This window comes from Molossus molossus, unplaced genomic scaffold (assembly GCF_014108415.1).
Source record: "Molossus molossus isolate mMolMol1 unplaced genomic scaffold, mMolMol1.p scaffold_m16_p_3, whole genome shotgun sequence".
NCBI lineage: Eukaryota > Metazoa > Chordata > Mammalia > Chiroptera > Molossidae > Molossus > Molossus molossus.
The window spans coordinates 81,285,115-81,305,401 of NW_023425366.1; the positions used below are offsets into that span (position 1 = coordinate 81,285,115).

Sequence of the window (20,287 nt, forward strand, 5' to 3'; positions counted from 1 at the left end):
GATGGGGCGGTTCATTCCCGAGGTGCCCGAGAGCGACCTTGGCAAGGCGTGTCCTGGAAGGTCAGGCCCTCATGGGGCTCACAGCTCGTGAAGCAAAGCCAGTCCCTGGCTGAGGGGCCTGGTCCACGCTGCGGACTCGGCCTGCCCACACCACCCATGCCAGCTCGGTGACCCATCACTTCAGTTTTCTGTTCACTTGCTGTCACTTCTCCGAAGAAGCTGCTGCTATGAATGCGGGCTCCAGGCCTCCGCGCTGGAGAGTCCACCTCCTTCCCCATCTGCTTCCCGCGCACTCTCTCCTGCAGACCTCTCCGTGTTACTGCGGGGACCAGGCCACAATCGGGGGACGCTGCAGAAAACACTGCTAACTAGGAGGCCACACTCCTGTCCTTTTCAATGACTACTCCTTCTAGGGACTCAAAATTGAGGGACGGAGGTGGGGGCAGCGCAGGTCAGAGGAACAAGCCAAGTCGAGAGGATACAGGGCCCCGGGGCAGGGAGGCGAGGTGGGTGAGCAGCACCTGTGCCCACCTCAGCTGTGGGGTTGGTACTCCACGAGGGTGACGAGAACAGGGCGGGGAACCACGTCCTCTGTGTTCACAGGACACCTGGGGCAGGCAGAGTGAGCTCATGTTTCAAAACTAACCAAAGGAAAAAGCCTGGGAAAAGCACAGCCAACTGAAGCTGGGAGACGAGGCAAAAGCCACAGGGGCAGCAAAGGGGCCCTACCTACCAGCACCACACACAGAGCCAGGGAGAGCCAGGGCTTTCCCCAGGGACGTGGGCCTCCCACGCCATCTGGTCCCCCGCCAGCCTGGGAGAGTGTCTCCTCAGAGGGCTTGTTTGTTTTAACTTGTCTGCAATTCTGTTCCCACTCCAGTTCCTGCTGCATTCAACATAAACAATTTACCCACTCAGGAGGAAGCAAACGAAACACACGCTTGACAGGCGAACCTCACGTGGTGGGGAGGTGCTCAATGCCCACAGCCGAGATGGGGGCGACACTCACCCGGCGAGGACCCCACACCGGCCGCCCGGAACTGCCCCAGGATGAGGCTCTGCTCGCTCTCTGCCAGCGCCAGGAGGAGTTCGTAGGCTTCTATGCACTGCTCGCTGAAACAGAAGCACACACCCCCTCAACGTGGGCAGCGGACGGGCACCCCGCCGCGGAGCCCGCCCCGGAGCCCGCCCCACCAGAGCCCGCCCCCCTGCGCTGCCCGCCCCACCACGGTGCCCGCCCCACCACGGTGCCCGCCCCACCACGGTGCCCGCCCACGCGCCAGCCCTGCCGCTCATCCCCGCTGTCCAGTCAGCGAGGAAAACCCTGACCAGAGCCAGGGGCACGTCTGCTGTGCTGTGCCCCCGCCTTTTAACTTTAAACTGAATCCAGAAAAATGCAAAAGAAACAATACGTGTGGGAGAGGCAAGTGATCTGCTCACAGGAAAAGGTAACAGCCTCCACGTGGATCCACACACACCCGTGTGCTGTCCCGTCCCACACGGTGCCAGGGTGGGCCTGGGTGACTAAAAGAATATGGCAGAAGTGATGGCTTGTCTCATTCAAGATTAGACTATTAAAAAACACTGACTTCCATCAAGGGGTCTCTCTCTCTCTCTCTCTCTCTCTCGTCATCCTCTCTAGAGAAGGCTGGTGCCATGTCCCGAAGACCCGATGGGGAGGCCATGGAGTGAGGAACCAAGGCTTCCCGCCGACAGCGGTGACGGGCTGAGGACGCCACCGTACTGCCCTGTGAACGGGCCTTCTCAGAAGCAGGTCTGCCAGCCGTACTTAAGATTTCGGATGACACAGTCCTGGTCGACGGCTGGACCAGAACCTCCTAGAGACCCTGAATCATAACCACCTTAGCTAAATCACTCCCAGATTCTTGACCCTAAAAACTATGACATAATAATAGTTATACTATAATGGGTAACTCATATTATGTCCCAGAAAGGAGACCATGTTGATTTAGATCTACACTATTCAATACAGTAGCCCCGGGCACATATGGCTATTTAAATGGGGGCGGGGCGGGGGGGCGGAAAGTAAGTTAAATGAAATGAAAAATTCAGGTTCTCGGTTGCAGTAGCCATATTTCATGTTTAATAGTCAAATGTGGCTAGCAGTTACCCTACCGGACAGCACAGACAGTTCTGTCATCACAGTTGTATTAGTTGCTTGTAAAACTGTCTCATAAAATACAAAATCTCTGACACCAGTTTGAGTTGGGGATGTCTAAAAGAAAAAATGTTAGACTCCCTTCCTTCTGCCCCTCGTCGTGGGCACACCAGGTAGAGGGCAAACAAGCGACCCCCTCCTCATCTCCGCGGGTGCCCCTCGGCTGACCCCGCATGGACCCATGTCCACAAGGAGGTGGAGCACGTGAGCAATGTCTGAGTGGTCTGGGACAAGATGCCCAGGAAAATCCGCCCCTAAGCGAATAACCGATTAGCTTCTCCAAGCTGAGTAGGGGAAACTTTGCTTAACTCAACATTTAGTCGACACACCATCTGTTTTTTGGTTGCCTGACTTTCACCCTCCTTTACTGAGAGAAGGGAAAGCGCCCAGTCAGGAGCCCTGGGTGCTGGCAGCTGCTCCGTCCAGGCTGGAGCCGCTGGGGATGAAAGGCAGGATGAAAGGCGACCGTGGTGCAGACCAGCCTGTTCCCAGAGTTAGCAACACTGGTTACCTGCTTGCTTTGGTGTGTCTGTAAACAAGCACGATTGCTCTCCAGCTTTGATCGCGTCTATTTCAGTGTGATTTTGTTTACTGAAGCAACACTATTGCTTAGAACAACACTGAACGTTTTAGAGGATGCCAAGAGTAAGATACAGTCTCTACTGTGGGACCCTGACGAATGTGCCTAAGTGGTGACACTAATAAAATAAACCCACGAGAACAATCATAAGGCATCGCTTGGTAGCTATTAAAAAAGTAGTAATTTAAAAGTAGATAAACTCCAAAGCTGATGAGGCTGAAAAAAAGTGGTATCTTCATACCACTGAACACATCATGCTGTTTAAACTGGCTTGTTTTTGTGGGGATAACTGGCAGCATGCCCGAAGAGCCTTAGCCCTTGACTGGTAATTCCTGCTTTTTATCCCCAGGAAAATGTTAAAAAGAATGAAGATATTATCTGCATTAGTCACCCTAGAATTATTTCCAATGTCAAAGTCTGCAAAAGTCTTTTTAGAGAAATGAGTAAATAAAACAACAATATATAAACTTGGTGAAGGGGATATGCCATTCAAAATAAATGGTGACCACTAAGCAACACTGCAAAACTATAACACGTTGAAGAAATACAGGCACTAGATTTACAACAGTGTAAAATATGTATGAATATGAATAACTATTGGAAAGAACAAATGAATATGCAATACAAAGATATTTAGAGTGATGCTGCCTGAGTGAAGTAACATTTAAGTTAAATATGCTGGCAGAAGCACACCTATTTACCAATACCATACTCATTGCTCTTATTTCCTTACTTGCTACAAGGGTGCTTGCTGATTTTCAACATGTATCATACTAGTATTTGCTGGTCCAAGCCCCCAGGATGTCTTCTAAAAGCGTGCTTTCTTTTCTTTTTTAAATATATTTTTATTGATTTTTTTTTTTGGATAGAGAAGAAGGGAGAGGGGGAAGAGACAGAAACATCAATGAGAGAGAAATATCGATCAGCTGCCTCCTACAGGCCCCATACTGGGGATTGAGCAACCTGGGCGCATGCCCTGACCGGGAATAGAATCAGCGACCTCTCGGTGCATGGGTCGATGCTCAACCCCTGAGCCACATTGGCCAGGCTAAAAGCCTGCTTTCTACTTTATGCAGAAGGCGACCATGGGTGCGCTGTCACGTGAAGGCAGCCCTGCCCCTCCGAGTCCCACCTGTACTGCAGGGCCAGCCGCAGAGCTGTGGCATTGGATTCGTATTTGCCCACCAGCATGCTCATCCTCTCAGCGTTGCTTTTGCATTCTTCCAGGGTTATGGTCAGGAGGTCATTCTGGGATTTGAGGTGTTCGATGCGGCTGCAGAGGAAGAAAACAATCTTTCACAATTTCACACTAGGATCACAATTCATTTGCGAATATTTTAGGTGTCTAGTCTGGGTTCAGCCTGGAAATGCAGGTTAGGATGTGAGCCTGTCAGATGTTTTAACAAATGTAACTACTGTGAAACAATAAAGGAAGCAACTGTAAGTAAAAGAATCGCTGAATTCTGTGAGCATTAGGAATAAAAATGAGCACCCAGTTATTTCCCCCCCCAGACATCGACTGTGCATGGGGCCGGGGGGGGGGGGTGCAGCTGGCGACCTCAGGCCCTCCTGGAGGCACCTCTGCTTACTTCAGTGACCCACCCACCGCAGGAACGGACAGAGAGCAGCTTCCCAGTCGTAGCTATGACACGCTGAGCCCTCGCTCCATATCCCCCACCCCCATCGAGCCCTCTGAATTAAGGATCATTATCCTCATTTCTCAGAGGAGGGAGTGGAGGCAAAGAAAGGTTAAGTACCTTGTCCTGGAGTTTGAACCAGGCAGTTTGACCCCAGATCCTGTGCTCTTAACCACTAGTTACAGAGCAGAAGGAACCGATGAATTCGTGAGTGAATAAGAAACTGCTCGACAGGCCTCAACAGGCAGAGGACCAGGAACTGGAGTTTGTCCAAAGTTCCTTCCAGGTTGGACAGTCCTGCAGCTGCTAATGAGGTCCCGGCAGGACAAGCTTTACAGGATTCAGGACTATAAATTCAGAGCAGACGAGCATATGACAAAGTCAGAAAACATTAGCTTTTACCTTCTCCATTTTCTGTCTCAGGACACTGATCCTCTAGGTATAAGGATTTTTTTTCCATGGGATATACCCATTTGCAGTATCCTGACCACCAAGTCTTAAAGAGACAGAAGCCTGAGAGCTGATCTTGGAATCACATATTTGAGAACAGGATACAGAGACACTCACCCGCACGGGAGATGCCTAGTGAGTGTATAACTAAGACACCTGTAAGGCAACTCCAAGGTCAGTTCAACGTAAAGTGCCACCAGAACACACTTTTCTTTCCTTGTGCACACGGAGACTTCTTTCTTGTTGCTATCCAACTTGCTCCAAGTACTCCTGATCCCCACCAATCAGATCAAACTGTTTACGCTGCTCACAGAACTCCATGTGGCCAAAGCCATCTTAGGGGCCTTCTCAGGTAACACCCCTCAAATGAGCCACCCCTGCCTCTTAAAATATTGTCCCTCATTTGGGTCATGACAGGTCTCTTCTGGTTTTCTTCCTGCCTTCAAGGCCGTTTCTTCTGTCTCCTTTGCTGGCTCCTCACCGTCTATAAAATCTGCGGGTGTTGGCATTTCCTCAGGGCTCAGTCAGTGGCCCCCTCCTCTTTCAACACTGTCCCCTGGGGGTGATGTTTATCCAGTCTCATGACTTCAACAGGCATTTATGTTCCCATGGCTGCCAAATTTCTCCAGTCCAGACTGCTCTTCTGAGGGCCAACCTCACATATCTGGGTGTTCACTGATTTTTCTATTTGGATGTCACACTGACACCTCACGTTGAACGCTCCCAAGCGGGACTCTTGATTTCCCAAACCTTGTCCTCTCCCCTGTTCTCCATCTCAGTCAATGCCACCACACAGGCGAGACACCGGAGAGTCTTCTTTGAGACCATGCCCTGGTCTTGCATCCAGATCTAAAGCAGCTGCAGTTTCAGTTGATCGTACCAGCTAACATCTTCGGCCCTCCACACCCTCTCCATCAGCCACGCTGGCCCGGCAAACTCTCTGCTTCTGCTCTTGCCCCACCCCTTTCCATTCCTCACCCCTGAGTGATCTTTCAGAATTGAAATCAGATCTGTTCTCCTACTTAAAACTCTTTAACCACTTTCAAGGACACTTAGACTAAAGAGCCAACTTTGTCCTTGGTCTCAAAAGCCATATCCCATCCAGCCCCGACTGTTCTGCTTCCTCATCTCATTAACTCCTCCTCTCACTCTGTTTTAGCTCCATTGGCCCCTGGACAGTTCCTACTTCCTGTTGATCTCTTTCCAGTCTTGAGGTTGATAAGTTAGCCCATAAGACAATTCTTACTTTGACACATGGGTGCTACTTTTCTCCCTTAAAATCTCAGCTTAAAGGTTTCCTCTTCAGAGATGCCTTCCCTGGCCACCTATGGAAAACAACCCTCCCTGCCATTCAACCACAGTGTCCTATTTACTTGGAGTTTTTAAAACATTATTTATCATCTTATTTGTTTGCTTTTTGTCTAGCTCCCCTAACAGAATTTAAGTTCCATCAGACCAGGGACCTATTTTACTTTCTTTTGCATGCCAAGTAGCTTAGCACATAGTAGGTGCTTAATACAGATTTGCTAAATGAGGAAGCACTTTTGAGTAGGTATAACCCCCCCCCCATACACACACACACACACAAAGTTAAAGGCTGTCACTTTTTGGAGTGTAATAGACCTCCAACTTTGCAATAGGTAGTTAAATAACAGATGTGAGCACATACTGTCAGAGCACTTTTAAGAACTCCCATGTGGTAGCTGTAACTATGATCACAGAGAGGGTGATGGAGGTAAAAGGGTGGGGCTTGGAATTTCGGCTGGGCTGACCAATAGCTCTGGACTTAAGGCCAGTCACTCATTGGGGAAGGCTTTGTTTTCTCATTTGCAAAAGGGGACTGCTACTCTGCCCTCCCAAGTTGATAATTAAGTGGTAGTCTGTGAGAGCCCTTTGTACACTGTGAAACACTACAATGATGTGAGCTACAAGCACCAAATATTTCCTCCCTCTTTGGTCTTTCCTAGGTGCACATAATTGAAGAGAAAGGAGCCTCCCCCAAGTTCAACGACAAAGAAGGCTTGTTAAATCCCAGAATCTGTAGAGAGGAGATCCTCACGAAAACCAGGGCCCCTGGAGGCATCTGACTTCATTAAATTGCAAAGGGCATATCTGCTTCCATTTTTAAGCACTCCTTGGCCTGTGCTAACAAGAGGGCTGCTTCTTCCCTGCTACAAGGTAATCGTCAGGATTGTCGCTCTTAAGTATTTTGGATTTAATAAGGAAACCATTTAATTTCAAGATTTAAGATGACCTAGATTTGCCACATTCCTTTGTTCTCAAGCACTGTATTACACAGCTTCAAATCAGGGAGGACTAACACAGTAATTCAATTTATTCAGGGTCGCCACACGCAAGGGGAATGGCATTAAGCAATGGTGGATAGGGAATGGTACCCGCATTTCTTCCTGGTTAATTCATAAGCCTTTCTAGTTCTTACTAAGTTTCCCCACTGAAGATTGGTAGGTCAAGGCAGCCACGCCACACTCGGATGAGATTGGACAGTCCATCCTGCCACTGCGGGACCGACTCTGAGTCAGAGTGGTTACCATGGTTTGGCCCTGGTCCGTTGCTTCTGCTTCTGCAGCTCTCTCACTGCGGGGGACCCACGAGTCAGTCTCTGCCAGAGGCAGGAGGGCACACTCAAACTCCCTCTGTTGTGAGACTTGGGAAGAATCCATAAAACTGGGTATATGGTAAAACTATTCTAAGTAAGACAAAATATAGGAACTGAGGGTGGTGCACATTTGCAAAAACCATAAATAAATGTAGGCAACCCTCTGTGAGAGCAGAGAGGGTTAGACCAGCATGCCTGTTTAATTCCAGCAACGCCTCTATCGGATTGCCTTTGCTGGTTCCTGGGGCCTCTGGGCGCCCCAGGGGTGCGGACTCAACATTCCAGAACTTTCTCTGTGGTTCTCGGCAGCACAGGCCTGTACGCTTGGTGGCCACCGTGTCATTACAAGCTACTTGTCATTCTATATGAGTGGCTCTGGAAATTACAACATAATTTCCGAGGGATGGTGCCAAATGAGAAGGCGGGGTGCTCCTAGCTCACAAATTATTAAGAATTTAGCAGAGTGAGAGCAGAGCAGCGAAGCGAGTGTGGGGTCCTTCCAAGTATGAGGCCCTGTGCATCTGAGTGACAGGTCCCCCGCCCATAAGGCCAGCCCTGACCGCTTGCTGTAAGCGCTCCTGTGATGGACAAGGTGGTGGAAGTCCCCGCCCACTGGCCTGACAACATCCCTGTCACAATGCACAGCCTGCCTTAGCCGATCTTTGAAAGGGGGTGGGGGCAGCTCCCACCACCGCTCAGGCACACAGGGCTTCTCCTTACCTGTTCAGCCGCTCCGTTTCCACCTCAAACTCTCTAATTTTGCTTTCAGAGATGGCAGATCCATGTGAGTAGAGGGTCTGGAAGATTTCTTGGATGTTGGAGCAGTCCTGGAGAGAGTGGGCCAGGTGTTCTGCCACGCTGCTGGATACCTGTACAGGTGAGCATTAATCACTCCTCTGGGCAGTGTCACTGCAGGGACACCGATCCCCAGGCGTGCTTTGTATGCAAAACAATGTAAAGCTTCTATCCCTGAGGATCAGGCATGAGGAGATGGGTGCCCTGGTCTTCTGTGGGTGTAACAGAAACCTAGTATGAAAAGCTAACTGCTGTGAAAGCAATACAGACAGGATCAAAGTACCACCCTTCGAAGGCGTGCTGCAGGGGGTAGGGCCTCTGCAGGGGCCCCCACGTTCTGGATACTGAGCAGAGTCTGGATCCCCTTCACCCTTCCCGACCCCCTGCCACTCCAGGCCCTTGTCTCTGGCTGCTACAGCCAAGGAGAGTGGCCGACTCCTTTAATTTAAATTTGGCATGGAATCTGGATGCATGTGATCTTTGCTCCGTGCAGAATTCTAAATTAGGGCCTTGAACGTGCCCTTCAGGCTCCCTCCACCTCTGATCAAACAGCTGGCTCCTCCAGCCACATCCCCAATCCTAAAAGGTGTCCCCCAGGGAACCTAAACTACTGCCTTTCCAGCATTCAGCCCCAGGTGGTTCGAGGGCTCTGCAAATGAACACTGGACCAGGCAGGAAGGCCCTGGTCTGTTACCCGCGGGCTGCACGTCAAAGGTAGCAGTCACCCCCTCTGGGGAGCTCTGCCGGTCAGAGGGGTGTCCAAACGCTACGTTCTTCTAGAGCTCCCCGCTCACTCAGTCTCTGGGGAGCAGTAGTTCAAGACGATCACGTACATCACCAGTAACTAACCCTAAATCCTTTCTTTCTGAGTGGTTTCAAGTCATGGAAAAAAGTCTCCCTTAAAGCTGAAGAAGTAATTCACTGTGTGGAAACCACTACACATTTCAGTCTGACTCTTTGGAAGGAAATCGGGTGTGACTTATTCTTATAATGAACTGGTTTAGTGGAGATGAACTTTGGAAGTTCTTCCATGATCTCTAAGACAGTGTCCATGCAGCTTGACTGGGGACTGTTGCTTGGCTCCTGTGGACACTCACCCCAATGCTGCTGATCTCTGAGCCCAGGACTGGCCGATCCGACGATGAGGATTCGGACCTGGTCTTGGACAGCTTCACCCTCTCAGCAATCTTCAAAATCAAAACAAGTTATCGAAAAAGGACACGTCACTCCCCAGATAAACTAACTATTCAGACTGTTTGTACGGGGCCACTGATTAACCATGACAACTAACTGATTAATATCTTAAAAACAACTCACTCATCCAATTTTTCTACCATCCGTTTAACCCAGGGCTTTTCAACCCCAGCATGACTGACATTTCGGTTGGATATTCTTTTTTTTTTTTAATCCTCACCCGAGGATATTTTTACATCTATCTTCAGACAGAGTGGGAGGGAGGGAGAGAGAAACATTGATGTGAGAAAGACACATCGATTGGTTGCCACCCATATGATCCCAATTGGGGCCAGGGACTAGTCAGAACTGAGGTACGTGCCCTTGCTGGGATCGAACCTGGGACTCTGTGGCCTGCAGGCCACTGCTCTAACCACTGAGCAAAACCAGCCAGGTCTGGGTTGGATATTCTGCTGTAGGGGCCATTCTGTGCATTGCAGGGTGTTGAGCAGCCTCCCTGGCTTCTAGCCACAGATGCCAGGGGCACTCCAGGGTGACCATCAGAGATGTCTCAGATACTGGCAAATATCCCCTTCACTTCTGGTTGGCCTAACTTACTCAACTTGATGGCTGAGAACCAATCTCCTTCTGGAGACTGGCAGGGGGACTGGGGACAGTCTCTAGGGTGGACGCAACATAGGAGCCCAGGGCTGCAGCAGAGAGCGGGAGGGGCTACTTCTCACCACTGCCATGGCCTGCCCATCACGGTCTGTTTTTCTGCTGGCAGACTGTGCGTGGGGAGGTAATGGTTCATCACTCAGGGTCCCCTCCCGGGCGAAACCCTAGTCCTCGAGAGTACTTCTCCACCCACCCCTTATACTGTAGACGCTGACAAAACATCTCACTCTCCACGACTTGTTAGTTGTGACATGCTCCAGCCAGCTGATTAATGAGAGCTGGAGTCCAGGCTGCCACTGAAGGAGACTTAAAACTATTAGTGGGTTATCTCTCCCTGCAGCCCAGCATAGAAGGCTGGTGTGAGACCCCGGGGGAAGCTCCTCGGGCCATCTGGGCTCACCGCATGCCTGCACAGCACCGTGCTCGGGAGAGGCTGGTGCGTCCAGACAACAGGAGGTGTCCCCGCTGTCCCGGAAGCTCACCTTGGCGATGGGAATGTCATTGCTGCTGCTGCTCGTGCTCAGCTCCCCGGTGCTGGGGTTAACCGGGCGGGTGGCAGACGTGAGGCGGCCGGGGCTGGAGGGCCCTGTGGCCTGAACGCTCTGCAGTCGAGTCTGAAGCTCTCGCACCTGAAATAATAATAATGCCTTTAGACACAATGGGTGGTTTGCTTGACCAGAGAGGGAAACGGCAAGATGGGTGGATGGTAGGACAGTGGTGTGCGTGATGGGATCAGCTCCACTGAACAGCTCAGCCGGCTGAGTCCACGTGTGTGCCACTGTCTTCTAACCAGACCTGCCTCTGGCCAGCACCTGTGTTTCACAAACACGAGATGAACATGGCACCGAGGCACTGGACACCTCCAGTAGAGGTGGGATGGTCCTCTTGAAGGAATGTCTGTATGTTCAGCCTCACGTGCCTGACGCTGTGCTGGGTGCTGCAGAGAGAGGAGTCAGGACGGCATCTCCCCTCTCACGGGACCCGGAGCTCACAGGAGAGAGACAAGGAATTCGAACACAGTGCCCTTTGAGAGCTACAAATGTCTATCTAAAGTGGGGTAGGAAGCTGAGAAGGGGAAGGGTTAAGGGGGGAGAGGCACTGAGCAGTTTTACAGGTGAACAGGGTTGTACTGGAGAGTAAGGCCCGGCTCTGGGGGTGGGGCGGGGGCTGGGCTGGGAGAACAGCTTACACAGAGCACAGGCGGCATGGCCACGCTGTGTGTGAGCAACTGCAGGCGATTCGGTGTGCGGTGTAGGAGAGAGAGGTGTCCTGGCAAGTGGGCGAGGCTACGGTGACCAGACAGGCGGCACCCACAGCTTCCCCGGGACTTCAGGAAGGGATTATCCCTGGGGCAGTGGGAAGGAATACCGAAACAGTGCTTTTGTATACCAATGCAACACAGGGCTCTTTGACTGACATTTAGAACACACATCTACCTGCACAGAATTGTAATGTCCGAATCCTGCTTCTCTATGGTTATGGCTCAGTGACCAAGGGAGAAGTGTTCCAAGCAGGTGAAGACAGTTGGTAGAAAACTGGTCTTTCTGATGACCTTGATCACAGTTGTATCACTTTGTGCAATGTCTATCTTAAAGGGCAAACTGACTGGGGCACGCATGAGCCCGTATGAACGGGTGACAGGCCCTGCTGGGAAGAATCTGCGCCAGGACATCGAAGGCAGGGCTTTCCAAACTGGTAGGTGCACCAGAATGCCCCACGACTGATAAAAACACCGAATCCCCCCCCAGGGAGTCTGACTGAGGAGATGGGGACAAGGGCCAGGAATGTGCACATCTAACAAGCTCCGGGGAAATGCCGATGCTCTGGGGCAGCACTGACCTGAGGGACCTCCAAGGCCATGCAGCACCTCAGTTCGAACCCCACCCCCGCCAGCCCTGGCGCCAAGACCCTTCCGGGCAAACCCTGCTCTAAAAGCGATTGTAAAGCTTTCATGTTAAGTATCTTGGATGTCTCCATCCTGCTACATTGGGAACCAAAAGTAATTGAAATTTCAATAATTCATCAACATGTTAGAAGTCAAAGAGGAACATTCAATACTGAGGCAGCTAAGAAGTGCCTGTCGCTCTGCGGTGGCCTCGTCCAGGGACGGCGGGTGGATGGCAGTGTGTGTCGGCCTCCAACACTCCAGACACAGGGCTGACCTCAAAAGAGTCTGAAGGCTGGAGAACACACGCCTGTCGAGCCCAGTGGTATTGCTGGTGGGAGAATGCAGGGCTCACTATGAAACAGTGCCCTACGACCCAAGATCGGGAGCAGTGCAGACGCCTCATCACCCCGTATGGCGAAGGGAGAGGACCCCTCCCCCACCAGGCCAGCTTCCTGGCATCAGGGAAGCCTCCCTGGTGAAGACCATGGGTTTACATTTCTCCTGCTATCAAAGTCTAGCGAGGTCCTGAATAATTAACACCGTTAATGCCACTCCAAAATCTAAAGATCATCTGAACCCTTCGCAAAACAATCAGTGGTCTGTTCCTAGAACCCCGATTGGCCCTCTCATCTTGCTTTTTAGAAAGTACACACTCTCCTGGGGAACTTATAAAAACGTCCCATGTTTTAAAGAACGTTTCTTCTAATCACTAAAGCAAAACATGTCCAGTGTAGAAAATGTAGATGACGCTGAAACATGAAGACGGTGATTTGCCGCGTTCCTTCTGAGTACGGAGAGGTGGGCTTGCCGTCGTCCACGGCGTGCTTGTGCACGGGCAGGTATGCTCAGAACAACACCTACATCTAAACATCAATTTCCATTTTAAGAGCTTTGGACCTTTGAGAATGTCTTTGAAAACCAAAGGATGATATGAACATGTTTATTTTGGTCTGTGCTTTATTATTTAATGATAACTGTCAGGCAGTGAAAGAAACCCAGCTGAAGGGAGTGGAATGAGCCTGGCACGGGAAGCGAGCGAGCTGGCTGGGTTAGACAGCCTTCCTCCCTCCTGACCCGGGCTGGGGGTCTTCATTTCAGTGAATACAGAAATGGACGCTCGAGTTGGCTGGTTCCGCCCAGGTAAGGCTTAGGAAGGCAAGAAACACAGCTGTTAGATCCTCACCCATCACAGGTTGGATTGTGTCCCCCCAGAAGATATGTCCAGGTTCTAACCCCCAGGACCTGTGAATGTGACCTTATTTTGAAATAGATTTTGTAGCTGTAATTAAGGAGCTCAAGATGAGATTACCTTGAATATAGGATGAGCCCTAAATCTAATGCCTGGGGTCCTTACGAAGAAAAGGGGGGAGATTTGAGACAGACACAGGGAATAAGGCCAGGTGAAGGTGGAGGTGGAGGCAGAGATTGGCCACAAGTCAAAGAACACCAGAGCGACCAGACGCGGGAGGAAGCGAGACAGGAGTCTCTTCTAGAGCCGTTGCAGGGAGGACAGCCTGTGACAACTTGACCATGTGGACTCCAGATTCTGAGAGAATGCACATCTGGTTTTTGTTGCTGTTGTTAATTCTCACCCAGTCCACTGATGTTTAGATAGAGTGGAAGGAAGGGACAGAGAAACATCCACGTGAAAGAGACACATCGAAGGGTTGCCTCCCCCACGATCCCACCCGGCGCCTGCAGCCCAGGTACGTGCCTGTGACTGGCAATTGAACCCTCGACTCTTCAGTCCGCGGCTGACGCTCTAACTGCTGAGCCAAACCAGTCAGGTCAACACTTCTGTTGTTTTAAGCCCCCAAGTTTGTGTAATTGCTAATATACCCATCTTTTATTTAAGATATTTTATTAAATAAAATACAGGGTTGAGCAAAGGTAGGTTTACAGTTGTGCGTTAATGAGACACACAGTTTATTCTTGTTTTATTATTTATGAATTATTGTATTATTTTCCATATGAACAACTGTAAACCTACTTTTGCCCACCTGGCATGTCTCTCCAAAGTGTGTGGCTGGGAGTCAGGGGACGGGCAAGAACCACAGCTACCTCTAAGCGAGGACTCGATATGGGCAGGGCCATCCATTTCTCCACCGGCGTTCTTTAACAACAGAACACAGAGCATGATTTGAGAGGCTGTCTTCCCATTTCTCCTAAAGTTGCACGTAGCCAGTACCTGTGCCGATGCCAGGAGAGAAGTTCATCTCTTTCATACTTTGGAAACCTGGTAGAGCACGAAGGTAAGTTTCTAGCCTTTCAGGGGCTCACAGTCCAGCCAAACATGACAGCACGAACCGTGCTCTGAAGCGGGGTCCCCACGGGGAGGGTCGCAGCATAAAAGAAACACCTCTGCTTTCCCAGGGCAGGAACCACTGTGATTCAGTCGGGAAGGCCAAGTCACTGCTCAATCAGCAAATACAAAGACAAGGGCGGTGGGGAGGCTCTGACGACTTCATGAAGAAAACCACACGGACGTGCCAGGACTCTGCTGTTCGAGTGTGTGCTGTCATGACTCCCCAAGGGAGAAAGGGGGCTTATAAAAATCATTTGCTTGGAGAAGAGAATGGACTGGAGTGAGGAAGAACAAGGAGGTGAGCTAGGTGCTGTAGGACCAGTGCAGCTGAGAAACCACAAGGGCTCAGCCACAGAGACGCGGGAGCAAAGGGCAAGCCCGCCCTAGAGCAGCTGTCCCCTGGAGTTTCTGGCAGTGATGGTCATGTCCTGACAGCCCTGTCCACTCCGGTCACACCTGGCTAGTGAGCCCTGGCACTGTGACTATGGCCCTGAGGAACTGCATTTTTAATTGTATTCTGTTTTCATCAATTTAGATTCAAATTCACAGAGTTGCGTGTAGCCACTAGCTAATGGATTGTTTTGGCCCGTGCACTTCTAGAACTATTCTAGGAAGTAAAAACAAACAAAATGCCCAAACTTGTGACTGGGGTGATTCCGTGGATCATGGCACTACTCAGCAAAATGGGAAAACAAGAAAGTGTCGATATTTCAGAGAGTAAATAAAGATGCTAGCATTGGACATGCTGAATTTGAGGACGCACTGAGCATGCAAGTGAGGATCTTCAGTCAAAAATTAGAAATACAGCCCTGGCTGGTTTGGCTCAGCGGTTAGAGCGTCGGCCTGCGATCCGGAGAGACCTGGGTTCAGTTCCCGCTAAGGGCACGTACTTCGGTTGCAGTTTGTCCCCGGCCCTGGTTGGGTTGTGTGGGTGGCAGCCACTCGATGTGTCCCTTTCACGTCGATGTTTCTCTCTCTCTCTTCCCCTCTCTCCCTCCCACTCTGTCTGAATAAAAAATGGAAAAAAGTCCTCGGGTGAGGATAAAAAAAAATTAGAAATATAATTGGAGGAAAGGAGGTCAGAACTGGATGCCGAGTGTAGGAACTGTGTGTGTGGACAGGTGGCCCAGGGAAGAGGTTCGGCAGTGGGGGTGGGAGGAGAGAGCCAATACAGCTTGTTGGATCTAGGGTTCAGTGGGGGACAGTAAGAAGGGGCACTCTTGATCCGGGAGAGAAAGGAAAGAAGTGAGCGTAGGCGATAAGAAAGGTGAGTCTGCAGCCTGGAGAACAGAGGGTTCCCACCTGATCGTTTCTGTTTCTCTAAGAGAAAAGTCCTCCGCTAGGAGAGAGGAGGGACGAGCAGACGTCAGAAGTGAAGAAGAAAGCTGACCCCGGGCCAGAAGCCGAGGGAGAAAAGCAAGCTTAGCTAGCGCCGAGACCTCGGCTGCGCTCTTGCATTCAAGACAGCAGGCTGAGGAAATGCAGCATTTTCTTCAAACTCTGGAGGCTCATGAAAATACTAGTAAAGAGTAAAAAAGATGAAAACCGTAACAGTGAAAAGAATGTGCTTAGGGCATTGGCAGAGAGAAGACTTGGGCTCGTTCCGTAAAGGCAAAGTGGAAGGAAGAGAATGGATGTGAGGAACAGAACAAAAAAAGCCGAATTCTGTAAAATACACACAGGGAGGTGGCCAACTACCCAGAAGAAGGTTGGCAGGGGTTCGACTCCTGCTTTGGCAGGGACTGCGAAGGACAAGGAGCAGAAGTGGGCGGAACACAGGAGTAAGTCTGTATACAGAAGGAAGGACAGTTTCCAGTGTAGGACAGCCCCAGCTAAAACAAACAGGCGCTCCTATTAAGAAGGAATAGAAATGAGGCCACACAAAGGAACAATGAGAAAGAAATCTACTGCCAAGTTTGAAAGAAAGGCAATAAAATCTCCAGATGCCAGAAGTGGAGTGAAAAGTAAAGCTGAAGAGGTGAGGGGGGAGGGGGAGCCGCAGAGAGCCACGTGGAGGGGAGCAGGCACAGGGGCGTGAGCCGGGCGGGCATGAGGAGCTGGCCCTGAAGTCAGGCTGTTCCAGCAGACCCTCCACACACAGCCTGGAGCCTTCCTGCCCCACCCATCTGGGAACAGTGAATTAGTGCCGCCCTTGAGGCCAGCGAGAAACCCTAGTACTGTGCAGAGGGTCAACCATAAGAAATTAAAGTCCCAGACCCAAGATACATTTGGACGTGAAATCGAAATGCATACTATCTGCATATTGCGGGGCCCTAGTCCTGTAAATTAACAGTGAAAGCTGGTCTGGATGTCGCCAGGCCACGCGTTGCTTCGGAGACCTACGTGGTAAATTACCCGGTACCATTAGGGAGCAGGAGACGTAAGCCCCCGTGACTGGAGCCCAGGACTATGAAGCTGCCAGACATGGAGGTGTGACTGCAGAGGAGGAGGATGAACAAGAGCCAGCAATCTAAGTCAGGAGATGAATGCACCTGCGAAGAAATGAAAATGAAGGAGGCAGTAAACTACATCACAGTGAATCCAATTATGATCCTTAAAGAGAGAAAAGTAATTTCCAAAAAGGATAATAAATTTTGAAACAAAAAGTAGGCAGATATCAAACAAGAATAGGTAGATGAGGGGAAAAAGCCAGTAGAGGATGTAATCAATGAAATAAAATCAATATATCGGTTAAAGTCTAGACTGGATAAAAACAGCAAGGGGAGCTAAAAGACACAAAATACGTAAGCGTTGATGAGAGACGTAAATGTCCGCTGAAGCTCCAACATACTTTTAAAGGAGTCCCAGAAAAAGAGAACCTAGGAGATGGTAGAAAAACAATATTTGAAAAGAAAGCAGATGAGTTTTCCAGATGTGGAGACAGACATGAGCCTTGAGACTGACTTATCACATCAGGGGCTAAGTTGTGTGGGTGTTTTTAGATATGTCACAAATTCTTTGAAATTCCCTCCATCAAGAGGTGGAGTCCAATTCTCCCCTTGCATGTGTCTGGCCTGTGAGCTTACATCTAATAAATAGAATGTAGTAGAAATGATACCAACTAACTTCTGAAGCTAGGTTTAAAAAGGTGAGATTTTGCCTAGCTCTCTCTTGCGATGCTGGCCCTTACCAGCCAGCCACTCACTCCCTTGTGAGAAAGCCACACAGAGAGAATGGCTGTGGGCATGCTGACCAATAGGCCCCACTAAGCCCCAGACAATAGCAGCCTCACCCCCCAGACATGAGTAAGAAAAGTCTTTAAGGTGACTCTGACCCACTGACAGCAACCGCATGACCCCAGCCACCACCGACTGCAACCGCATGACCCCAGCCACCACCGACTGCAACCGCATGACCCCAGCCACCACCGACTGCAACCGCATGACCCCAGCCACCACCGACTGCAACCGCATGACCCCAGCCACCAACGACTGCAACCGCATGACCCCAGCCACCAACGACTGCAACCACAGCTAAGCCCAAATGAGAACTGCCCACTGGAGCTCAGTCATCCTCAGAACCATGCAGATAATACATATTTGTCATTTAAGGCCTCTAGATTTGGGGGAGTTTGTTGTGCTGCTAAAACTAACTGGAACAAGAGGATAAGAAAATAATTGCATATTTAGAAACACCATAGTGCAAATGTAGGGGACAAAAATGACAAAGAAAATCGTCAAAGCCATCTACTGGGAGAGAGACATACCTTGGGCATTCTCGGACAAAGATTAAGAATTGATCACTCAAAGATCTTTGCTGAAAGAACTTCCTAAGAATACATGATTTTCAGGAACAAGAACAGTAAAGTCAGAAGAACACCGGGATGGAAGGAATAACAGGAGGCACGCAAACTGGCAGGGATGGAGGGCAGGAGGAGCCCTCCCCTGCCACCTGGACGAGCCACCTGGACACTGCGCTGCAGGACTTGGTCTGAGAGCGAAGACACCCCCAGGTCTCTGCACCCTCACTCCTGGACGCGTTTCCCCACACAGGACTGAGGAGACAGGTGCAGGCTGTCCACGTGGGAGCGCTGTGTGGGGTGGTGGGAAGTCTGGTGGGTGGGCCCAGTAAATGTGGTGTGTGACTGCAACACCAGTGGACACATCAGCAACAATACGGACAGACCATAACATTAGGGTGCCGAGGGGAAAAAAGAGAAAAGTCTATAGCACAGTAACATTTATGTAAATTAAAAACAGCATATCAGAATGACCGCCATCAACAAATCATCAAACAACAAGTGTTGGCGAGGGTGTGGAGAAAAGGGGACTCTAGTACACTGCTGGTGGGAATGCAGACTGGTGCAGCCACTATGGAAAACAATATGGTGGCACCTCAAAAAATTAAAAATAGAGCTGCCATTTGACCCAGTGATCCCACTTCTAGGAATATACCCTAAGAAGCCTGAAACACCAATCAGAAAGAATGTATGTACCCCCATGTTCATAGCAGCACTATTTACAATAGCTAAGATCTGAAAACAGCCCAGGTGTCCATCAGTAGACAAATGGATAAAAAAGCTGAGGTACATATACACAATGGAGTACTATGCAGCTGTAAGAAAGAAAGAAAGATCTCTTATCCTTTGAGACTACATGGAGGGACCTGGAAAGTATTATCCTAAGCAAAACAAGCCAAACAGAAAAAGACAAGTATCATGTGATCTCACTTATTTGTGGAATATAATGAACATAACAGTCTGAGGAATGGGGTAGTCCCAGAGATGTGGAAATGGGGTACAGACTGACAATCCCCAGAAGAAGGGGTGATGAAGGAGAGATAAACCACAGAATTTATATGCATGTGTGCATGAACAATGGACATGGACAACAAAGCTGGGAACAGGGCGGGGAGGGAGGGAGAGGAGGGAATCAGTGGGGAAAAAAGGAGAAACATCTGTAACAAAAATAAATAAATTAATTAATAAAAAAGATGTTATAGGAAAAAAACAAACAAAAAAACCACAGCATATAAAATACTGCATATGAAGGCACATGTGGAATGGGGACAGGAACTGGTAGAAAAAAAAGAATTAATAAATTAAAAGAGGGACCTTTCATGGATCAATGAGTGTGCCTTTAACAGAGGAATGTAATTAGCTTATCTCTCTGCCCTGCAGGCCAAATTAAAACACACAAATGAAAGAAAGTAAATGCAAAGATGAGGGCTCTGGGAGCCTAAGAGATTAGGCAAAGCCAAAGCCAGATGTTGGTGCTGAAAACTGTGGTGCTAGAGATGCCCAGGGCAAAGGTCGGGCGGGTGGGTACCGGGGCAGGTTCTGACATGAGGGGAAATACACTGGAAAAATGAGGCCAGAACAAGCGTAAGATGGGTCAGTCACTAGATGCTTCAGTCTCCTGGGACAACTGCAGAAGCACGGACAAGGTGACATCTGACTGTGGCTCACAGCTGGGTGACAAGCAAGAATGGCAGGTGGCAGCGGGGTCCTGAGTGGGATTAGAAACATCATTATCAGCCGCAGAAGAAAGGGTCTGTTCGGCTTATGACACACAGCAGCGTTACCGGGTAGTTGTAATTTCAGACAATGAGGTTGTAGTTGGTAATTCACTGTGTAATGGAGCCGGTGGAGATGACTACCCTGTAGAGAGCGAGAGTCCCTGGGCAGAGAAGCTCTCCTTAATGAGTTTGGGGCAGGTGGTTCGTCCTGCGTGGTTCTTGGAAAGTTGCCTCCTCCAAGTCCAGGTTTTGTGGGCATTTTGCAGAGAGCCCTTCTCTTATAGGAGATTTTTATGAGGTTTCTTGGAGCCCTCACACAAATTAGAAATCAGACTGTATTTACAGAGAAAATATTTTTATCCCTATAAATCTCATTTATAGGGCATTCAGGAAAGTCATAATTTATTGTTAATGGCAATTTTGAGAAGGCTGAGTGAGGAGACTTCAAAACAGAAGGAAAACAAACCCACCAGCATCTCCTTTCTCTGACGATTTTATAGGTGTTTTTCCCTTTTGTTCTACAGCCTA

The 20,287-nt window shown here is 49.7% G+C and overlaps 1 protein-coding gene across 1 annotated transcript in view; it reads right to left on the bottom strand.

The window, feature by feature from the left end:
* MCC (MCC regulator of WNT signaling pathway) overlaps positions 1-20,287 on the bottom strand; it is a 253,338-nt gene that overhangs the window by 31,379 nt on the left and 201,672 nt on the right. Inside the window, exons 7-11 of the mRNA XM_036280129.1 lie at positions 10,592-10,738; positions 9,356-9,445; positions 8,184-8,332; positions 3,892-4,032; positions 1,010-1,113 (exon numbers count right to left, since the gene is read on the bottom strand). Of these exons, the coding sequence (XP_036136022.1) occupies positions 1,010-1,113; positions 3,892-4,032; positions 8,184-8,332; positions 9,356-9,445; positions 10,592-10,738 (631 nt within the window). The remainder of the gene's footprint in view (positions 1-1,009; positions 1,114-3,891; positions 4,033-8,183; positions 8,333-9,355; positions 9,446-10,591; positions 10,739-20,287) is intronic.